Genomic DNA, 15,984 nt, shown 5'->3' with positions numbered 1-15,984 from the left:
TTTTATTTATTTTCATAATTATTCATACAGGCACGTATTTATTTCCATATTTATTTTTTTATTCCTGTATTTTCTTTCATTTGATTATTTGCATATTTCTTTATTTACACATTTATATATTTATTTTATTTTTATATTTATTTCAGCTGTTACTTTCTCTTTTATTTATTTCCATAATTATTCAGACATACATGTATTTATTTCCTTATTTTTTTATTTCTGTATTTTTTTACAAATTTATATTTTTATTCATTTTTTCATTTATTTCAGCTGTTATTTTTTCTTTTATTTATTATTTATTTCCATAATTATTCATACATATTTATTTACATATTTATTTTTTATTCCTGTATTTTTTTCCATTCATTTATTTGCATATTTATCTATTTAGTTTTGGTTGAGGTCATTTTTCATTCTCCACAGGTGCTGCTTTCAGGTCAATTAAAACTTCTTTTGCCATGATGGTAATGAGCAGACAGGTTTATTTTCCTGTTAAGGAAGATGTGAAACTACAACAGTTAAATATCTGCTGCAAATATGTTGATGATTCGGCTCAGAAAAGGTTTAAATAAACAGAAATAGTCCCTGTCGATCTGACACAATCTGTGGACGATCCAGAGCAACATGTTGCTTTATATTTTTAAAGCAACACAAATAAAATTTCCATTGTATTTGAGTGGAGGCCGAAACTATGTGTCAGGTATGATGAGTTATTGTTCAGAGATGATGTAATTAAATGGGTTTTATTTCAGTGGTGCTGCCGCCTGTCAAAAGTTGACAGTGTTGTTAAACTGGACATCTTGAGAATGAAAATATTTTACAATCAAGTGTTCATGACCAGACACAGAAGGATTATGGGAGTCATTGTTGTGGCTTGTGGTGGCTGAACCTGTGGTTGTTTTTCTTTGGAACCTCCACACAGTATTTAATGTATGAAACAATATCCTCCTGAGACCCGAACGTTTGTTTGGTATGCATTTTTAATTTCTTCTAGCTATGTGGGATCAGCAGGACCTGATAAGTATAAAAACTAAACACTGTCAATAACGTCCCAGTATCCTTCACTGAGCTGGTGATAAATTCCCAATATCTTTAAATGAGAACTTCCTAATTTACAGTGTCTAGTCTACAAACATTATTAATCAAAACTAAATAAGTTTCAACCATAAAATGTGATCAGGTTTGTTCCTTGTCCACTTTTCCGTCGGCTGCAGACTGACTTAGCAGAGATGGCTGCCATCTTGTTTTTGCATGGATTGGTGTATTGTGCTCTTACTGCCACTAGATGGCACAAAAGTGTCCACAAACGAGGACAACAGGTCTGAGTTAAACAGAATGAAGTATAAGGTCCAGTAAACCTGAACTGTGATGTCGTCATGAGGGCACAGGGTCTCAGGAGGATATTTGCAATTGACATGTTTGTGTTTACATGATTTATATGTGGTTGCCAGAAGTTTGTGGTCTGCTCAGACTCCCCAAAATGTATTTATATTAATTCACTGTATTACAGCATCATCTATCCTGATACATACTAGATTATTGATTTTTTTTTAATATCTATTAGTGCATCCCTTTTGTCCTGAACATGTTTTTAAACCTTACACCAATTAATGTGATAATAACTGTTAGAAACTGAAGTCTTTGTAGAACATTGACTGTATACTTGACGGTCAAAGTTCAGTTTTGTCTTAAGAGAAGAATTGTGGGTAAAGTGAAGCCAGCAGCCTGTTCACACGTAATACTGACTCCCATCATCATCATCATCATCATCATCATCATCATCTGTTCAACAGCGCCACACTGTACATGGTTTATTGGGTATACACCGCCATCTAGTGGTCAAAATGCAGCGATACAAGAACTCTGAACATTAGCGCAGATACTCCACTCAGTGTAGTTTTAAAGCTACATTTTGACACAGCCCTTCAACAAGGGACAGGCCACATAGATTTGGTAATAAAGCAGGAACCATAATGTATATATATTTTTTTTTTACTCAAGTTGTTTTTTATTAATGTACAACCAACCGAAAGACCAACTGAACTTGGGCCTTTTAGGGTCTTGTAACTGCCTTCTTTCCACTTTCCAGGTTGGTGATCGAGCCTTGCAAGACTAAACACATGAATGTGATTAAAGTTAGCTCCATTTTGACTAGTTAGAACATTAAAATGCTACTTATACATTAATAAGCATCTCTGATAAGCAAACTCTAAAGGTAGAATTTTGAGTGAGTTTCATTCACAAATGAAGCCTTTTGGAGTGTTTTGAGTTTAAAATACAACAAAAATCATTCAGTTTTAATTAAAAAATAGTTTTATGCATAATAATATAGTGTATTACATTGTTAGATGAGAGCTGGTGAAGGTGGAGCTAGTTTTAATTTAATTGGTATAGTTAAAAGCTAAAGTGAACAGATATGTTTTAGCTTTCTTTTAAAAATATTAACTGAGCTAGCTCCCCTGATCTCTGCAGGTAGTGTGTTCAATAGCTTTATGACGTAATCCTTTTGTCTCTTAAAATGTCACATTATGAAAAATAATCATTAAACTTTCAAACAGTCCACACTGACATTCAGATGTATTTTTGTTTGACCAAAAACCCAAAACGTAAAGATATTTTGTTTTATTTCACAGAAAAAAATTGCAAATTATTTTACTGTCGATCGACTAACTGTTGAAGCTCTATTGTTCATTCGTGACTGTTAATTTTCACACAACACTTGAAAGACTTTATTTTTCAAATTAGCTTTTTTATTCAAGTTACCAAAACCAAATGAGAACAAATGTTGACACATCTGAGCACGATGAGCACGACTCCCACGTCCCACAAACACTACAAAAATATATATAAAAAAAACAAAAACTAAAACCGTCCCGAAGAAACTTCCCAAATATTCACAGATCATGGGTTTGGAGTAAAAACAAGATTTCTGCTTCGAACCAACATAAAAGTTTCACTTCATCCAAAAATCACATGATTCCCTGTGCTCAGTCTGTTGTCTGGTAATACTTGTGATTTACACTCGACCAATCGGACAAAACAAGTTTACATACACACATCTGGAGCAGTTCAGCTACTTAAACACCATGATGAGACATTTGTAACTTGGTCTGGTGATGGTAGAGGCAGGGGATACTAAGAGGTCATTTGAGGTGATTGAAAATAACAAAGGTTTCTGGCTTGAAACAGTGGGGGTCGTTAACGGTCAAATCAAATATCCTGGAAACAGAGCTCGAGTGTTGGCCTGAAATCACCCAGAATCCCAAAATCAATTTGATAATTTGCCCAAATAAAAACAAAATAAATAGGCCCTCATTCCCCAAAACAAAAGTCCTCTTTCTTTCCTCGAGTCAAAACATGTTTTATAACGTTGCAGCTGCACTGGAGGAAGTTGAGAATCGGTGAAGTATCTGACCTTCAGGTCATGAATGTTACGTAAAAAGGGGACGGTGTTGACAAAGAGTCTGACCTGAGGGTGCTGAAGATGTTTGAACCCAACCCGTTTTCAGCCTGTCATGACAGCACCACCCTCTCCCATCGGGGTTAGAAACCTCCCAGCTGCCACAAACGCTCCTTCACACCAGGAAGAGGCCAGGCTTAGCCCACCCTGAGGGGCGGAGCTACGAGGACAACGCCGTCTCCTCTGACAAACAGCATGGGGATGTTCCTCTTGGTCGACTAAAAAGACACCAGAAATGCACGCTTTAACTTCAGGATGTGTCACAGTACTTTGTTAAAATGTGTTTAACAGAGACACAAAGAATATTTTTATTATTCAGGGATGTTGATAGGTTTTCAGTGTAGTGAGCTACAGGTGCCTACAGGTGGTCATTTCAGTGGGTAAAATTTTTGTGTTTTTTGACAAACTGTAGATTGAAAATCTACCTGCACATTAAAGAAATAAAATCTGAAGACTTTATTTACAAAACCACAGTCAAGTCATAAACAAGTCTTCATAACAGTCTGTATTTCGGACGTCCCGATCTGATCTCAAAGGTCGGCATCAGGGCCTGTTGGAAATCAGCATCAGCCACATGCTGGTAAAAAATGCAAGTGGCTGCTAAATTTTCTTCACTCAGCAGCCAAAAAAATCCCTGGTAACCTACTAAGCGGAGGGTAGATTTTGGAATCCACTAGCCATGGTGGCAAGTGGGCAAAAAAGTTAATTTCCAACGACACACAGCGGTCTATCACTCTCACCATGCGGCTGCAAGTGCAACAAAAACCCCGCAAACAAAGAGCCAATCAGAGTAGGCTAAGACAGTGGTTCCCAACTGGTGGGTCGTGGTCCAAAAGCAGGTCACAGCTCCATTCTGAATGGACGGCAAGTGATTAGCAAACATTGTCAAGTTTGTAAAAAACACACTTTGTTTTTAAGTACTGAGAATTTTTGGCACAGAGAACAGAAATAATGACTAATGAGAGATCTGGACCAGTTGGGAACCACTGAGCTAGTATATTAGATTATAATTATAATTAGATTATATGTAATCTGTGCAAAAGAGGTTCAGACGACATTAATAAACACTGAACAGAATACAGGTCATTCAGGGAACAGAGGCTGCACAGAATCACTGGAGAATACACTGTTAAAGTGACAAAGAAATTCCCTCGAGACGGCGACAAAGCTAAAAAGATTTCAGAGAGGGTCTGTCGTTTAATACTTTGTTTTGTAACAATAAAATAGAAAGTAAAAAAAACATTAAGGAACAGCTTCAATGCAGGGTTGTAATGCCCTGCACTGCAGATATTCAGTCACATACATACACACTGAACACAGGTGCACTGTGCATGTGTGTTATCTAGGAAAACAGAAATATGGGATCACTAATCAGTATCAGCAGATACTCAATATTAAATGTCTCAGATCAGGATCAGGGGCATAAACAATCTGATCGGGACTTCCCTGTCAGATATATGTACAGAACACACATATGTCACATCTTACGTTGAGTATAGAGAGAACCAATATCATCTATCCAGTATCAAGTAAATCAGATGTAGTGTTTGATTGTGATATTATATGATAATCCATAATAATAATAATAAGCTGTGGTTTAATGTTAATATTTCAACATCTTGAGAAGCTGCGATGAAAGATACCAGGAATCTCTGTATCAATATCCTTCATATTCACGAATTCAGGGCATTTTATGAACATAAAAATATCAGGTTATTGCCCGTTTACAGTCCCCTCTGAGCCGTGCCAGTGATGACACCGTCGCCTTTGAAGCAAGGCAACGGTGGTGCACAGTCACAGCCTCAGAGAGCTAGATGTTGGATGTGTGCAGAGCACCGGAAAAGAAACACCGACACATCAACAACAGTTTGATAATAACATCCAAAACACAGGTTTTACTGTCAGTGGTTTCTGTGACAGGAGAAATACTTTTAAAATAAATAAAGTCACACAACGCCGCTGTTTTTTTGTTGTCAAGAATGTAACATTTTTAGAGAAAATAAGAGTTTGTCTCCTGGACAAACAGACAGATTTTAATGTGTCAGTGATGCAGGACTTTATTTTTTATTTGCCCGATTGGACAACTGCATGAGGCACTCCACTTGCCCTGACACAGAGTTTACCTGCCTTACCTGTGTCTGAATATGCATTTATTCCATTTTGGAAGAGAAATGAATGCAAGAATGTTGCTAATAGTAAATAAGTATTATTTCATTGTTTCAGGAAGGTCCCATACGTCCAGACTAGTTTGGAACCCGAACAGTGAAGAATTTGTTCAGTGAAAGGAAACGAGGCTGTCCATGTTGTACCTTATAGAGTTCTTCATAAGTCTCCTCATCGATCTCCACCGTCGTCACTGTCTCCTCCACGTCACCCAGGATCATGTTCAGGTGCTGATCGTAGGCCTGGGACAAACAAACAGCCACTAACATGAACTGGGAGCAGTGCACACAAAAGCTTGCAAAACAGGAACACAAACACTTCTGGCATGCTGCTTTGAAGCGTAAAAAACCCAGCACACAACCACACACACTTCCAGATGTTTATTGTTTTTTAGATAGTGTAGGTAGATCCTGGGCGTGTAGCTTACATGCAGTCTACCACGGAGCTCCCGGTCATTCCTCATCTTGACGTAGATCCTCTCATCTAGACTGAGTCTGATCAGATCCAGTGGCTCCTCAACCGTGTTGGTCGTCGGTTGCTGTAGCACACATACAGGACGCTGGTTAGGTCTGAGACAGATACAGATCTCAACAACTTTGAACACATAAAGGAATGTCTTCAAAGTCAAACCCAGCATGCATTCACTGAAGAGCTGAGGGCCAATGCACACAGCATCTAGCTGCACCACCGCTTGTCACCTTTATTCTCTACCCGATGACAGTAAAGGCGGCTCAGGGGGTCGAGTGGGTTGTACACTAATCAGAAGATCAGCATTCGATCCCTGGCTCCTTGAGTCCGCATGTCAAAGTTTCCTTGAGCAAGATACTGAACCCCAATTTGCTCCTGATGGCTGTTCCATCAGTGTGTGAGCGTGTTAAAAACAGGGATGTGCACGATTACACGTCTAAACGATTAAACGTCCACCACCTCGCTAGTCGGCACCACAAATATTAGTTGGTTAAACCAATTAGTGTTTTATTCATGTACAAGGCCGCTTAACTGTCATGCAGCCGCCATGGTAGTTGAAGATTGTGATTTAAGGCTACAAAGGGCTCTTAAAGGAAATGGCCACTTTAGAATGAAAATACAGACAGTACTGACTGACGCTCATGCCCACAAGAAGCCCAGTGTAGTTTTTTAATCCACAAAACTCATTCGGGTAACGGAGGATAACAGCTAGCCGGATTTTCCCATACACTTGAAGTACATGGAACCCACGTCCAAAATCATTTTGAAAATGTAATAAATCTCCGCTAATGCATTTCAGAAACATCAGAACACCTCATCCGTCGTAATCCAAGCGCCCTGAAGTCACAGCATGCAAAACTGACTTGAAAAGACGCAATTTACTCCACTTTTATAGCATCATTTCTCACCGTGGTCAGTTAGCCTGCAGGCGTGCTGTATTTACATGGCAACTCGCGCGAGACTTGAGAACGTTCAGAGACGTTCTTGTTCTCAAGTCTCACAAGTTGCAGGCTAACTGACCGACTTCTTGTCGGCATGAGGGTGAGTAAGTACTGTCTGTATTTTCATTCTAAAGTGGCCATTTCCTTTAATGCACACAATATTTTTTGGGAGAATGTTTCAAATATTTAACAATAGGTTGTGCTAAATTTTGACATTTTCTAAGTGTTTTTTTTTCCTTTTTTAGACTGGTCGACGAGTCTTGATGAAAATTTTCATTTAGTCCACAGAGAAATTAGTCGGCAGGAACATCCCTGGTTAAAAACTGAGTAGCAGGTGGCACCTTGTACAGTAGCCTCAGCCTCCAGTGTATGAATGTGTGTGAATGGGTGAGTGTGACTCATAGTGTAGAAGCGCTTTGAGTGGTTGGAAGACTAGAAAGGCGCTATACAAGTCCAGGTCCATTTACTATTCACAATATTAACTCCTTTTCTATTTTCAAATCTTATCTGAAAATTTATAATTATGATTTTTTTTTTGTGGTAATTTCATTAACTTTTATTGTGTATTACTGAATTGTTTGACTTTGTGATCTGTAGATACGTTGCTGCTTGTTTCTAAATATCTTGTAAGGTGTCTCTGAGTGCTCTGAAAGGCGTCTACGAATAAAATGTATTGTTATTATTAATATTACAACTAATTCTGCGACCATACAGCTGGAAGTTAGGTACAGTAAATGACAACACTTGGAGGACAGACTGAAAATAGATGGACAGCTGACATAAAGCTGTGGAGAAATGTTAATAACTTTATATTATATTCATCACTGTAGACACCACTGCCTTTTCTACATTTCACCTTTAAATATTTAGATGCATTTATAGTCAGGTTTTAAGTCCAACCCTAACGAGTCAGACTCGTTTAACCAGTAACCTTATTCAGTTATTGTCGCTCACAGTAAACACGGGAGCCAACTGGTAAGCACTGCTAACTTTCTTCTGTCTTATATTTAACTGTTTAATTCTATATTCCGCTCAGTTTATCGTGAACCAGAGCTCTGACAGCTCAACACAACACACACCGCTCATCAAACACGTTTTGTCATTCTGACTGTAGCATTAGATGCTAACCGGGCTAATGCAGCTAGCTTGTTTGACAGGCCGCTCGGAGCCGTTAACCCCCCAAAAACAAATTACCAGACACGGTAACCCTCCTAAAACACACACACGGGTGAAACTATCTGCTGACCCTCTTTAGGTGTCGTTACACACCCGCTGTGTTGGAGAATAACAGTACAATTAACGCTTCTGCACCGACCTGCTCAACTTCGTCCGCCATTAGTTTGAGTCTGCGTCCTGTCGTCTGACCGGTGCGGGGGTTGCCAGGTCCGTAAAAAGTACGCGTTTTAGAAAGAGGTGCAGAGCGTGGGCTGGCAGTTTGGTTTGCAAGTAATTTGTCAGTGTGGTCTGATGAAAAGTGTGTGTCAGTGTTACTTTTGAAATGTAATGGATTACAGATTACAAGTATTGCAGCCATTTTGATTACTTACATCTTACATTACATATGATTTTTTAAAATTACATTTCTGAACAAAAATGTTTTAAACTGGGCGATAAAGCTGTTTTATTCTACATTTAAACTATTTACTGTAAAGTATAAATGCAAATACCACCTTTTGTTATCATCAGAGGCCCCCACCGATACCATATTATCAGGATACTTGGGTCACAATGCAATATTATTGCCAAATGCTTATCATTGTGATAGCATATATTGTGATACACTGTGATGTATTACCGTTTTTAAACTGAAAATTAAACACAAACTTCATCTTAGTGCATAAAAAACATTTTTTTTTATAATATGATAATGTTTTCAGTCTGTTCATCTCATGTCAGTCATTTTTATTGCAGCATCGTGTATCTAGTGAACTGAAAAACAAACTGATTACATTATTCTAGTTTTTATTCTAGGCTACCAAAAGTTTAAATTGTATTTGCAACAATAATTTATATTATTAATAATTTATATAATAAAACTGGCATCGGTGTAGCCATGGGTGCAGATCTGATGACAAGTTTGGGGGGGACACAATCAGTTGTGATTTTTTTTAATTGCACACGTGCAAATCATGCCCACAGAGCACTTGAGATTGCCAGCATATTTCACGATTTCATAGAGGCTCATCACCATCACCAAGTCATTCAAAAAGCACTACAAAGAGAATCATATGCTTACCTTTACTGTTTATTTCTCTTAAACAGCCAGTAGTACATGGAACCAGCCATCACCCTCCTTTTCACTGCTTCGCTGTTAGTTAATGCTACTTCTAGTTTCAGGGTCTCAGGCATGTTATGTCCACTCACGTTCTCATCTCTCACCTCTCACAGATTCCCATTTCTCCTCATCATCTTCCCTTTCTCCCAGTATATAGGACTACTGTATACAGTTGTTCAATTTCAGTCATTTTAGCTATTTAGAATTGGGGGGGACAATTTATGTTTTTCAGATTTTGGGGGAGGACATGTCCCCCCCGTCCCCCCCGGGATCTGCACCCATGGGTGTAGCGATATACTATTGGCACACAAAGCATTACTGTGGGGGAGGTAATCACTTCACTGGGGTCATCAGGTGGGCACCCTCCTTCACTGGTGTTTCACTGATAAACCCACGACACCCCCAGAGGGCTCAACGGCGACACCAGGTGCCCCCTTTGCTTTTACCCCTCATGTTGGACATCTTCCAGACCAGCTGGGGTCCTTCCTCTTCACCCAGAGCCAATTGCTGCTTCGCTCGGCAGCCTCTGATGGTGACTTGAAGGCTTGTCGGAAGGCCAGTCCTCATATCCCCACACTCTTCAGAAGCCTGGTTGATGATGTGGCTACAAACCCTCTACAGGGAGCACCTGGGTACGCCAGCCAACCAACTGCTTATTCGGTCCACTAGATACATTTTGCTGCAACACAAAAAAATGGCTGAGGTGAGATGAACAGAATGAAATAATAAACGGATGTTGACAAAAGCCGTGTCTTAATTCAGCGTCTGCAGCCTTTGAAGGACGCGTCCTTTGAAGACTGCATCAGCAAAACTGAACGGTCTCTGAAATGGAGCGGTCTGGTCTGTGGAGGATTTCCTGGGTGCATCACCAGTTGTTCTCACCCCGACCCGTTGGCGTTACTGTTACCTAGCAACCAGCTGCTCTTAAGAAAAGAAAGAGTAAACTAGTAAGTTTGTTCGCATTTAATCATGGACCCAGAGATTGTTATTATATATTTTTGTCACTACTTGAGGAGATAATTCACCAACAGAGACATTTCAGGCTCTAGGACTGTTTTCAGGTAAACTTATTAAATTAAGAGAGTTTAAGCCGTGTGCTTTTAGCTCATAGTAATATCAACAACAGTTAGCTAGTTAACAACTGCTAGTCAACTTAATATATAGTCGTCACTGGTGCGCAATGCATCTTGGGATAGGCTGTGCCATGAAAGATTCATCTGTTGCATCCATCACATTCTGGGAGAGAAGGCCGCATTTTAAGGAGCCTTCAAAATTGGACAGCTTTGTACGCAACAAAGTGACGCCAAAGGCTGCGGCTCCTGAACTGAGACACAGCTATAGTTTTCCTTTGGGGAGATAATTTAGAATTGAAAAAAGGCAGTAAATCACAAAATATTTTATCACAATACTCAGCATATCGCAACATATTTAAAATCGCAATACTGTATCGTTATATTGTGATAATATCGTACAGTGATTTCCACCCCTAGTATCTGTACTTCTACATGAGTAAAGATTCTGAATACGTCTTCCAGTGTGCAGGGGGATAAACAGCAAACCTGGCAACCCGCCGGGTAAAGCTAAGTACCACTCTCCTCTCTTTCTCTTTCCAGACCTTTCCATCCTCCATGTCGGCACAAAGCGACACTAACACTCCAGCTGCTCTGAGGTAGGTGATAAATACCACCTGAACATGTATGTTTTGTTGCCAGTTTAGACTCATTGTCATTACGTCATAAAACATAGACCACAGTCACACAGTGTGTGTTGTGTTACTGGAGCGACTGTGGAGCAACAACTGAAGTTTGCAGCGTCACATTTAAACAGCAGGACGATCACGTTACACGGTCAGAGGTGAGTTCAGGTTCAAACGACTGTTAGCGACTAAAATACACGACATTAATATCCAGAGGGTGAATAACAGTTATATTACGTCAGCTATGACACTGACACCTTATTACCGCTGGCTCGTGAGAAGAAAACTGCAACATGAGCGGCGTAAATAAAAACGCTGACATAGTTTATGTGGATTTCTACAGTGTCACATTCATGTCTGCGATTTAATCCGAAAATAAGTAGGTTAATGTCGAGGCATTGTGAGTGCGCTCCCACTGTGTTTCTGCCACGTATGCACGTGTCCTGCAGCAGAGTGGAAAGTTGAAGAAGACGCCAGAGACAATATAACAATAACCCCATAAGAATATTTGACACTGTCCCTTCTGCTGTGTGGAGTTTTAGTTTGGGCTGAATGTTATTAAAACTGTTTGAGGTGACTTATTATTTTGTTTTATTCTAACATGCACATCTCTGCTACACATGAGCAGATATTGATTTTTCTAGAAGTTACCTTTCTTCTACACTTGCACTGAGAAGTGGTGGAAGTGACATATGATAATGTACCTCATTTTTTGTCCAACCAGCAGTCTAAAAGCCAACAATACTCAATTTAGTGTCGTGTTACACAAGAACAAAAGGTTATCTACACATCCAAGAGGCTGGAGCCGTCACATATATAATATCTTTGTTCTGAAATTGAATTCAACTACTAATTAATCAAAAGAACTGCTGTAAAACTCAGCTGATCGACTAATCTATTGTTATAACTCTGATTTTAGAAACTTTTTTGTGTTTTTGTGTAATTAATTTGAAACAAAGCTCATTTACTTTTTTTTACACGTCTCATTTTTCTTTGTGTGTCGTCTTTGCAGTTGATTTGTGAAGGATTTGTGTGTTGCTGTGTGTGTGTGTGTGTGTGTGTGTGTGTGTGTGTGTGTGTGTGAGCCTCTTCTCCCAGTTCAGCCCAGTGCTTCATACTGGGTGTTTGTACAAGCTGAGGAGGCAGAGCAGAGCAGTGGCAATACCCATTCCACCCTCAGCTGTAGAGTGGCTCTGTGGTGGAAGAAATCCCTGCTACAAACTAAACATAGCGGCTAACATGTTGCTCAGAACCAGAGTTTGACTGATGGAAGTAAAAACAGCCATTACGCACACTGTCACAGTTTTACACCAGCTGATATGTTTGAATTTGACTTCTTGAATGCTTGTTCTGCTGCTCCCGTCACTCCTCTCTGCTCTGTCATCACATCCTGCAGGATCCACACCGGCCACAAGATGGCGCCCAACGCCAGGAAGAGAGGAGGTGACGTCAATGTCTGCTGAAGGTCATCAGTCCAACTGAGTGATCCAGTTTGTTTTGAAAGCTGTAAAGTATTTGTCATTGCAGAGAGGTCACTGTGTCCATGTGTAAACAATAACTTATGTAGGTAGTAGTGCAGGATTTTATTTTATTTTTATTTATTGCATTTAAAGAAATAAGATAACAGTAATCCTGGAGGAACAGATCATAAAAAGAGAACAAGAAAATGACATAATTGAGGATGTTAAGTTTGTTTTAGTAAAGAAAAGGAGAACATTTAAAGTAGTTCTCCCCAAAGGTCAAGTAACATTACAAATTGACAGTGTCACTAATAATAATAATAATAATACATTTTATTTATAATGCCCTTTTCATCAAAAGATCTCAAAGTGCTACAAGTTAAAAACAAAGAAAGATAAAAAAAAAAGGAATGGAAGAGAATAAAAACAAGATGAGCAGTTATTTAAAAGGATTTAAACAAAAACATCGAAGGGGGACCAAAAGCCTTGCTAAAAAGAAATGTCTTGAGACCTTTTTTAAAACAGTCAGTGGATTGTGGTGCCCTCAAGGTGTCGGGGAGGGCATTCCACAGACGTGGGGCAGCAGCACAGAAGGCCCTGTCTCCCATGGTCCTGAGTCTGGTTCTGGGTATTTGGAGGAGGTTTGAGTGAACTACAGGACAACAAACAATTTTACAGTTACTTTAAGACATTTGCTGCACTGTATTTGTTTTCTTTCTTTTGTTTTCTCAGAAGCACACTAACAAGAAGAGAGAACTTACAAAGAAGATGTAAGAGCTATAAATGATCCAGATTGTATGATGTGTTTGAACTGTGTATAATTAAATGTTGCTGTGACAGATACTTTGCAGGATATAACCATTACATTAAAAGCTTTTTTTAAATTTTATTTTATTTTTTAATTTTTTAATGAAATTGTGTCAAAGTTTACAGAAGTTGAATGTTGCTCTGTTTGTGTCACTGGAATTAAAATATGTCTGAATTTAAGGCAGACTGAAGACATTAATAAAGTCACATTTTATCTCATCATAATGTCTGTTGAATCGTTCAGTGATGGTGAGTGATGTAACTTGTTTAGGAGCAAGAATGCAAAAAAAAAAACAAAAAAAAACAGTAGAGACAGGGTCAGTATTTCCTCTAAGGAAACAAAACAGGAAATATGGCTACTGACAGTTGCTAAAGATAAATGTCAAATACAGTGTGCCAAAAATACCAGGATGTGCTACCACATCTGGTCCGATTTTGCAGTTTGCAAGTCAGCATGGCTCCATAGCTATTCTGACCCACAATCCTCTGCACAGCGGCTGACTGGCCTACATCACATCGACTGAGCCACAAACAGATGACAGCTTGACAGCTCACTGACAGCTGTCAGAGGTCATGATGATGGATGACAGCGAATTCAAGTAACTGATGACCAGTTGAATAGTCCTAATAGCAATACTAAACGATTAGGTAAACAAAATAATCCGAAATAACACAAACAATAGGACATAACTGTAAAAATAATTAACATAAATGCAAATGTAGCTTCACTTTTGCACATAGAAAATGTTAGATTCTACAATCTGTGCAGTTATAGCCGAACTTTATTGCAGAGTAACAACAGCAGGTTGATCTTTGTCTCTGGCGAATTGGCTGAGTGGCATTTGTTTTATGTCAGAGGTCATATAAAAGTAAGAGGGTCAAAGTTCAGAGCGTAATGTTGTGAGACAGTAGTGTGTGCTGATTGTGTGCATACTGCACACAACAAAAGTACAAAGAAAAAGTATGCTATTGGGAACGCACCCCAGACTAACAGAACTACTGTTGTAGGAGCTACTGTTGCCACGGAAACGCGCAGTGACACCCGCTGATTGGTTTTCATGGTAACAGTCAGTGACAGCTGCTGACCAGTGTTTCCATGGCAACACAACATGACAGGTAGGAAACATGAGTCTCAGCTCTGAGTTAGCCCGGATGGTAATGTGGCTCATGTTTCAGGCTTCTAATGAGTCTGTATGTTTGTGAATAACTTGTGAAGCTGCGTCTAACTTGCATTAGAAAAATCTAAGAGTAAAATCAGGAGGGGGTGGTGCCATAAAGGGGGAGGCTTGTCAGTTTGTTAAGCACTGGGGAGGGACTGAGGGAGGGGCATATAAAATTTAAATGGTTGTATTTTGTATTTAATTTAACGTTTTAAAGAAAACGTGCTTTCCAAACCTGCGGGCACGTGTTCACCACTTATCAGAGCCAGAAACTGTAAAAACAGAAGTCACTGTTGGATTTCCGACGGTCCTGGGACACATCATGTGGAACGAACGCTTCCATCAGGACTTTGTAAAAAAGGGCACACCTTGATAATATAACGCTTAGCAAACTAATTTGAGGATAGTGCGCTGTACCGAGTCCTACATAATTTTACAATTGTTATTATGCTTATTACTTTATTAACTATTACTTCTTTTTATATGTTATGCCATATGTTCTGTCTTGTGGGGGTTGTATATGTTTGTACAACTTGTTAAATGTTTAAAATCAATAAACATGTTTATAACAAAAAGACATATCCAAAGCTGAGTTTAAAAAATAGTAATACTTAATAAAAAATCATTTTATTCTACGTCTCATTCAAAAATTGGCCAAAAATAAACTGCTTGCACAAGAGTGAAAACTCTGGCTTTTTTTCTCCAGGATGTCATCTTTAACTTTTGGCTTTTCACTTTCAAACATTAAACGGTAAGTTAAAATAATCAGATGACTTATTTATGGCGGAGGGAGGGTCACATTTTCTGCCAGTCACTCAGGAAGGCTCCAGGAAAAATATTGGTAGCTTCTGAGAGGGTGAAAAAAAAGACGACCAGGCGCATGCAATCACATCAACGTCCACAGCAGGTCAGTGTTGGACCACACAAAGCAGAGCTCCTCTTCCTGAACAGTCAGAGCTGCAGCTGACAATAGATTTAACTATGATGAAAAGTTTACATGGAGAAAAAAAAAATGTTGCAACCTGGATTTTAGCTGTTGCTAACAATAACCCCTAAATACCTAAAATGAGCAATTCCACTGAAGGAAATCTTACAATCAAATGAACTATACATGAGTTCTTTTTAAATACTGAATTACTGTCAAATTAATGTAACAGATCAAAGTATGGAGAGGCAGGTGAAATAAGGAGACGGAGACAGCGTCTGACAAAGGTCATACATCTATACATCCATGGAGTAATCTGTTAATGATTTACTTGATGACAAGATGTGAGATGCAGCATCTTTAAATGTTATTTAATGATCCACTACGACTGGCTCATCGTCGCACAGCCCTCGACTCATGTGGAAAGACTCTCCACAACATCTGGGAACCTGGCTGCAGGGATTTGCTCCCACTCAGGAGCATTAGTGAGTGTGTTCCAGTTCATCCCACAGGTGTTAAATGGGGTTGAGGTGGAGGCTGTGGGCAGGTCTGTCAAGTTGTTGCACAACAAACTCAGAAAACATTTCTTTATGGCCCTGGCTTTGTGCACGCAGGGCACTGTCATGTTG

At 39.2% G+C, this 15,984-nt stretch overlaps 1 protein-coding gene and 1 long non-coding RNA gene across 4 annotated transcripts; one reads left to right on the top strand and one right to left on the bottom strand.

The window, feature by feature from the left end:
• Window positions 1–2,728: 2,728 nt before the first annotated feature.
• On the bottom strand, window positions 2,729–8,461 carry lsm3 (LSM3 homolog, U6 small nuclear RNA and mRNA degradation associated). Its single transcript, XM_049600112.1, has 4 exons — window positions 8,348–8,461; window positions 6,051–6,161; window positions 5,770–5,865; window positions 2,729–3,678 (listed from the first exon to the last, which is right to left on the bottom strand). The coding sequence occupies exons 1-4, from the start codon at window positions 8,366–8,368 to the stop codon at window positions 3,598–3,600; spliced, it is 309 nt and encodes a 102-aa protein (XP_049456069.1). The 5' UTR covers window positions 8,369–8,461; the 3' UTR covers window positions 2,729–3,597.
• On the top strand, window positions 7,947–13,526 carry LOC125903585 (uncharacterized). Of its 3 annotated transcripts, XR_007451317.1 has the most exons (4): window positions 7,947–8,007; window positions 10,070–10,254; window positions 10,921–10,976; window positions 12,400–13,517. It is a non-coding gene; the product is annotated as an uncharacterized LOC125903585 (long non-coding RNA). The 3 variants fall into 3 exon arrangements; XR_007451323.1 differs by having other exon boundaries at window positions 10,921–13,526; XR_007451326.1 differs by lacking the exon at window positions 10,070–10,254 and having other exon boundaries at window positions 7,964–8,007; window positions 12,400–13,512.
• Window positions 13,527–15,984: the final 2,458 nt, after the last annotated feature.

The sequence above is a fragment of the Epinephelus fuscoguttatus genome, linkage group LG1 (genome assembly GCF_011397635.1).
Source record: "Epinephelus fuscoguttatus linkage group LG1, E.fuscoguttatus.final_Chr_v1".
Taxonomy (NCBI): domain Eukaryota; kingdom Metazoa; phylum Chordata; class Actinopteri; order Perciformes; family Serranidae; genus Epinephelus; species Epinephelus fuscoguttatus.
Note: the sequence above shows the minus strand (reverse complement) of the source record. Positions and strands in the feature narration are given on the sequence as shown.

Bases quoted from the DNA above. Each gene is read 5' to 3' on its own strand.
- lsm3 (XM_049600112.1), bottom strand. From the start codon at position 8,368: ATGGCGGACGAAGTTGAGCAG. The intron at 6,162-8,347 runs GTCGGTGCAGAA...TGTGTGCTACAG, and splicing joins TGGCGGACGAAGTTGAGCAG to CAACCGACGACCAACACGGT. The intron at 3,679-5,769 runs GTACAACATGGA...GTGTCTTTTTAG, and splicing joins CTTATGAAGAACTCTATAAG to TCGACCAAGAGGAACATCCC.